The 5,693-nt window shown below is 57.8% G+C and overlaps 1 protein-coding gene across 2 annotated transcripts; it reads left to right on the forward strand.

Moving 5' to 3' along the window:
- Nucleotides 1-1,176: 1,176 nt before the first annotated feature.
- LOC109295051 (mast cell protease 3-like) lies at nt 1,177-3,384 on the forward strand. 2 transcript variants are annotated; one of them, XM_019513713.1, is made up of 5 exons: nt 1,181-1,342; nt 1,429-1,576; nt 1,723-1,858; nt 2,242-2,493; nt 2,830-3,384. In XM_019513713.1, the coding sequence occupies exons 1-5, from the start codon at nt 1,282-1,284 to the stop codon at nt 2,959-2,961; spliced, it is 729 nt and encodes a 242-aa protein (XP_019369258.1). In that variant the 5' UTR covers nt 1,181-1,281; the 3' UTR covers nt 2,962-3,384. The 2 variants fall into 2 exon arrangements, with proteins under 2 accessions (XP_019369257.1, XP_019369258.1); XM_019513712.1 differs by lacking the exon at nt 2,830-3,384 and having other exon boundaries at nt 1,177-1,342; nt 2,242-2,827.
- Nucleotides 3,385-5,693: the final 2,309 nt, after the last annotated feature.

Raw genomic sequence — 5,693 nt, forward strand, 5'->3', positions numbered from 1 at the left:
GAGCCGGGGGATGATCAGCGCCCAAACCTGCCTGCCTGACGGCCACCCACTCGCTCGTCACCCTGGACACCTCCTGAGCACAAGACAGTACAGCTCGAGCTAATGAGCTGGCATTTGCCAGCAGACTCCTAGCTAGCTGCATCAGCCGGGTCGAGGAGAGCCTTCTCGGAGGGACGGAGTCGAAGAGCCGAGACGCGGGTCCTACGCAGGGCGGTTTGTGTGAAGCCACATCCCGGACTGAGCCCCAAGGTGATGTGGAAATCACGACAGGATCCCTGCTTGGCTAACGGGAGAAGCAGCAAGGGCGGCTAAATCTCTGCAGCCGCAGGACACAGACGCTGTTATATACGTGTGAGAAAAAGACACACAGAAGCCTCCCCTGAATACCTTCTTGGTAGTCTGACAATAAATCACCCTGGAGTCCAGCTAGACTAAATGAGTTTTCTCCAGCTGTCTCCCGATAAGTTTATCTCAAGGCCCCTTTGTTTTTCGGCCTTTACTTATGCTCCTTATTAGGGCTTAACTTTAGTTGTGCTTGCCCCAGTACTTTTTCTCATCAATCGCTTGCCTGCTAAGAGGGAATGGAGGAGCACTGGTCTCAAGTTGTAGCAAGGGGAGTTCAGGTTAGTATTTGGAAAAACTCTCTTAGGAGGAGGGTGGTAAACCAGTGGAACAGGCTACCCAGAGAGGCGGTGGACTCTCCATCCTTGGAGGTTTCTAAGACGCAGCTAGACAGATCCCTGGCCAGGATGATCCAGCTGGGGATGGTCCTGCTTGGAGCAGGGGGTTGGATTAAATGTGACCTCCTGAGGTCCCTTTCAACCTTCATTTACGATGCTTCTAAGTGTAATTGTGTCTTGATTTAGCCCACAGAGATCGTTAGGGGAATTGCAACTGTCCCCTTAATTTGCATCTACGACGGCCAGGGTCCCAATAGCAGATGGGCTGCAGTCTGGTCTCCCAGAAGACCGAACAGTATCAGGTTTTTGGTAACAACTGAAGTTTGGAGAGTCTTGGGGGAGTTCCAGACTTTCTCCTGATAGACTCACCAGCCGTCCCCGGTGCTTAGGTAGCAAAGACAGCCTCCCCCAGCATCGAGCAGAGCCACGGGCCCAGACGAGGTTTCGTGGGCGTGGGGAGACAAAGGCAGCACTGGTTCCTCAGCCACGTGTCCAGTGGTTTACCGGCTTCCAAGTTTGGTTGGTCAGGGGCTATAAAACCAGCTGCCGGACCATAGAGGGCTCCAGCCGCTGCCCAGAAGAGAGCCAACCACACCTAGAGATGGAGAAACACCTGGGTCTCCTCTTGCTCTCCCTGCTGTCCTGCCCCGTGGCTCACGCTGGTACATGGAGGGAGGCACGGGCTGGGCTGGCTGCTTGTGCCGGGGGCGGTAGGAAGGGCTGTGTCCTCACGGCACGCATCTTGCAGGAGTTTTGCGGAGCTGGATCATAGGAGGGCAAGAAGCCATCCCCCACTCCAGGCCCTACATGGCTTATCTGAAGGTAAGCTCCAACATGTCGTGCGGGGGCTTCCTGGTGGCCCCGCAGTGGGTGATGACCGCCGCTCACTGCTTCGGGTAAGTCCCTTCCCCAGGCTCCCGCGTCGGGCTGCTGATCTCCAAGCCAGGCTCTTCTAGGGCTGGGGGAAAGCAGCAGATACAGGGTGGTGGGGGAGCTGGGGCAAGCAGAGGAAGCGATCTGTGCTCTTTCCCACCGACTGCAGGGAAATCACCGTCCTCCTGGGAGCTCACGACATCAGGAAGGCGGAAGAGTCGCAGCAGGAGCTGGGGGTGGAGAGCTACCACATCCACCCTGAATACGAGGACGAGATGTTCTCCAACGACATCTTGCTGCTCAAGGTAATGGCTGGCCACGCTGTGCACACGAGCCCTGGCCCAGGGGGGCGATGCGGGAGGACTTCAGGCATCTGCCGGCTGCTTCTGCTGGGGGGAGAAAGGCATTCCCCCGCCCTGTCCCTCACCTAGCTCGTCTGGCAAAATTAGATGGAGATAATCCAGCCAGAGAAAGCGCAGGGACGGCATCATCCTGCTGCGGGGTGGGGAGGAGGAGGGTCTCAGCTGTGCCCACCAGGGTGGACACCACTGTCCCATGTCCCTCCAAACCACTTTGCTTGAGGGCTGGGAGTCCGACCCCGCAGAACGCCAAGCAGAGGAGAGCATCCCTGGGGTGCTTGGTGCCCTGTCCCTTCACGGCCCAAGCCCAGCTCAGCTCCCTCCCGCAGCTCACGGAGGAGGCTGTCCTGAACCAGTACGTGCAGACCATCTCCCTGCCCAAGACCAGCAGCGACGTGCCCACAGGGACCGAGTGCCTCGTGGCGGGCTGGGGCCTCATCAACGAGGAGCAGACCAGTGACAAGCTCTACGAGACCAACATCACCATATACAACCGCCAGAAGTGCCTCGAGTTCTACCCCTTTCTCGACGATGGCATGATCTGTGCCGGCAGCCCCCACCAGGTCAAGGACACCTGCCTGGTCAGTGCCAACGTGAGATGGGTACTGGTCCCCCTCTCAGGGGCTCTTAGGGGTGCAATCATTCGGCTCGCTCCTTGGCTGGGGTATCACCCTGCAGGCCTCAGTCTTGCTGCTTGGAGGGGTACGAGCTGGTGCTGAGCCTGTCTAGACCCATCTGGACAGTGCCCGTGACTCGGGGCTGCTGCGATGGGGTGAGCAGAGCAGCGGGCGCAGTAGGGTAGACATTCATCCCTGCTGCAAGTGCATGGGAGTTAGGCCAGGGATGGACTTGGCTCCCCAGGCGGGGAGCCTGCAGATGCTCTCCCGGCCCTGCCTGACCCCAGCTCCATTCTCCAGGGCGATTCTGGTGGTCCTCTGGTCTGCAGAGGGGTGGCTGAAGGCATCGTCTCCTTTGGCAAAAAATCCCCTCCTGGAGTCTACGCCCGCGTCGCCAGCTATCTCCCCTGGATCCGAGAGGTCATGGGGTAGAAGATGCTCCCAGCCGAGATGCTCCCAGCCGCTCCACTGCTGCCAGGACCGGCCCCGGCTTCCTTTCCCCATTTCGTCTTCCAGCAGCTAGTCTCTCTCCTTCTCTGGCTGCGAATCTAGTGTCAACCGCAGGGGGCTGGGTGCCGGGGCTCCCACCACTCCCTTGGGAAGAAGGGAAGGCTGTAAGGGGCCAATTGCCAGAGGGAGCTTCAGATCTCTCCATGGGAGACCTCCCTCCAGCCCTCAGTTTCCGCCAGTGTCAGCTGGGTCCAGGAAGCCGGTGCTGGAGCTGGCACTAGATTCTCAAAGCAGAAGTGGAGATTTTTGCCTCGGCCCATTCGGGTCTCTTCCCTCACCCCATGTGCTCACTCCTGCTGCTGTAACAACTGTAACAAGCCTGACAAATAAATGCACCTGCTTTGCTCTCCTGCCTCTCCTTTGGAGGAGCCACTGGGCAGCCTCCCAGGTAAAGCCAGAGTCTGCTCAGGGCTGCAGCGGTGCAACACCTTTGGGTTCCCTGGGGATGAGCACGAGTTGATGAGCAACACTTGGCCCCTGATGTGAGCAGGGTATCTTTCCCTCTTCCACACCCAGGCTGAGAAGGACCCGGGCATCCCCCATCCAGCGGCAGGGAAAGGGTGCTAATTAGCTCCGTCAGCCACCCAGCTTCTGGGGCAGGATAGGATAGCATACCCAAGCACAGTGTCGCTGGGCATGGCAAGCTTGGGGTGAACACCCTTTGCCAACGAAGACCGAGGCCTGGTCAGTGGGAGCCCAGGCAATGCCCTCCTGCTGTCGGCAGTGTTTGAATGCAGGGGCCCTGCCCCGTCAGGACATCCCTTGCTGCACTGGAGAGCTGGCACCAGAATCGCTGCTTGTATGTAGAAAGTCAGAGTGTAACCAGGAGGAACCGGAAGCAGCTACCTTTGCGGTGTGATCATTTATTTAATAGTCGGGGGTTTCTTGCTACTTCCCCAGAAGTGGATGTTTCTGACCGAAGCTGGAGATGAGTCAGTGGCTTAGAGCCATTTTGGATCAGATCTGCCCCCTGTTCCCTGGGACCAGCTCACGGGACTGAGAGGGACTCTCACATTCAGAGAGTCGTAGAAAAGCTGAACCAGCAGTGTCCTCTGGAGGTCACCTAATCCAGTCCCCTGCTCAAGGCAGGATTATCCCCACCTGCATCTTGCCTATTCCTAAAACTACACAATCCACCCTGTTGTACAGCTACCAGGCATGTTGCCCCAAGACGCTGAAGCATCCTAGCCTGCCAAGGGAAAGCAGGGAGGCGAGTGCCAGCGTTGTTAAAATGCCCTGGAGAGATGCAAGGAAGAGGGCCGTGCCTCCTGCTAGAGGAAGGCAAAGCCCCCACAGTCCTTACGGATCTGACCACCCCACCCTGATCCTAAATGTGACCCTGAGCATTCAGGCAAGACTCTCCAAACAGGCACCTCTGGGTTCGAGTCCCAGCGGGAGCACTGGCGCACCCCAGGTCCCACCTGCAGCACATGGGCTGCTGAAGAAGGCGAGAAAACCCCACCAATGCGTAGCAACAGGAGCGGGGGGAAATTCCTCCCTGGCCCCATGTGGCAACCAGCAAACATCTTAGGGACACGCTTGCATTTAAAACCTCTTGATCAACTAGCCAGGGGGTGAGAAGGCGACAAGACGCACTGGGAAGGTTGGGGCAAGTGCCCCCCCGCCCCTTGCAGGGCCCTCCGAATGGAAAACATGTAAGATCGGAAACAGCACCAGGCACTCGTTTGCTGATGCTTATCATTGCCTTCAACTCAAAGCTACAAGCATAACATTCCCCCTACGCCCCAGGCTGCCAAGCCATCCAAACCCGTTGAGCTACTGGTGCCCAAGATCCATGCCAACTCCATGCATGTGAATCGTGTCATCTCTACAGGTCTCAGTCTGCTGAGACATGCATTTTGCAACGGGTGCGTTATAGATTATTCAGGTGAGCCCAACACATGGTTTCGTGGCTCTTTCTGTGGGGGAATCCTGGTGGAGCCAGACTGGGTGCTGACCGCCGCTTACTGCATGGGGTAAGGATGACTTCTGTGTTGATCCAGGGTCCTGGCCCTGCTGAAGTCCAGTAAGAAGCAAAGCTGCCTCCCTTGTCCATGCAATTGGCCCCAAAGCATCTTCCTCCCAGCCATGTCCATCCCTACCTCACCCGGTTCCTCCTATTTAGGGATGGAAATTAGTTCTCAGGGAAAGCCAGGGGAGGGATAGGTGCTCTGCCCGGGAGTGGGGGTCCGAGCCACACTCAGGTGCTGGAAGGGATTTGTCTCGCAATCGGGCTGCCTTCATGACCTCTGCTTGCAGCTGCTGTCAGCAGCAGAGCTCGGCTCTCCGAAGACAAGAAAGGGGTTTACAGGCATCGCTCAACCCTCGCATTACCTCTTCAAATGGAGGTGCCCATCTCCCAGTGGGGAAACTGAGGCACAGAAGCAAGCATCTTGCCCAAAGCCATGCCTAGGGGCTGTGTCTCCCACCAGTGGTCTGTGCCTTCTGGGTTTGAATCCATGCTTACACCCCATCACCTGCACCTGATGCCTTTCTGCTTGCATTGAGGGCTGAGGGCAGCCCAGGCTTGTGGGGGCAGAAGACCCAGGCATCCTTGTGCCCGGCCTTCCCCAAGTCAGTCGCCACAGAGGAACCAGGTCTCACCAGCATGAAGGGACATTTATGATGTCCTGGTGGTGCAAGGGGGGGGGGGG

The sequence above is a fragment of the Gavialis gangeticus genome, unplaced genomic scaffold, assembly GCF_001723915.1.
Source record: "Gavialis gangeticus isolate Ggan-Ray unplaced genomic scaffold, GavGan_comp1, whole genome shotgun sequence".
Taxonomy (NCBI): domain Eukaryota; kingdom Metazoa; phylum Chordata; order Crocodylia; family Gavialidae; genus Gavialis; species Gavialis gangeticus.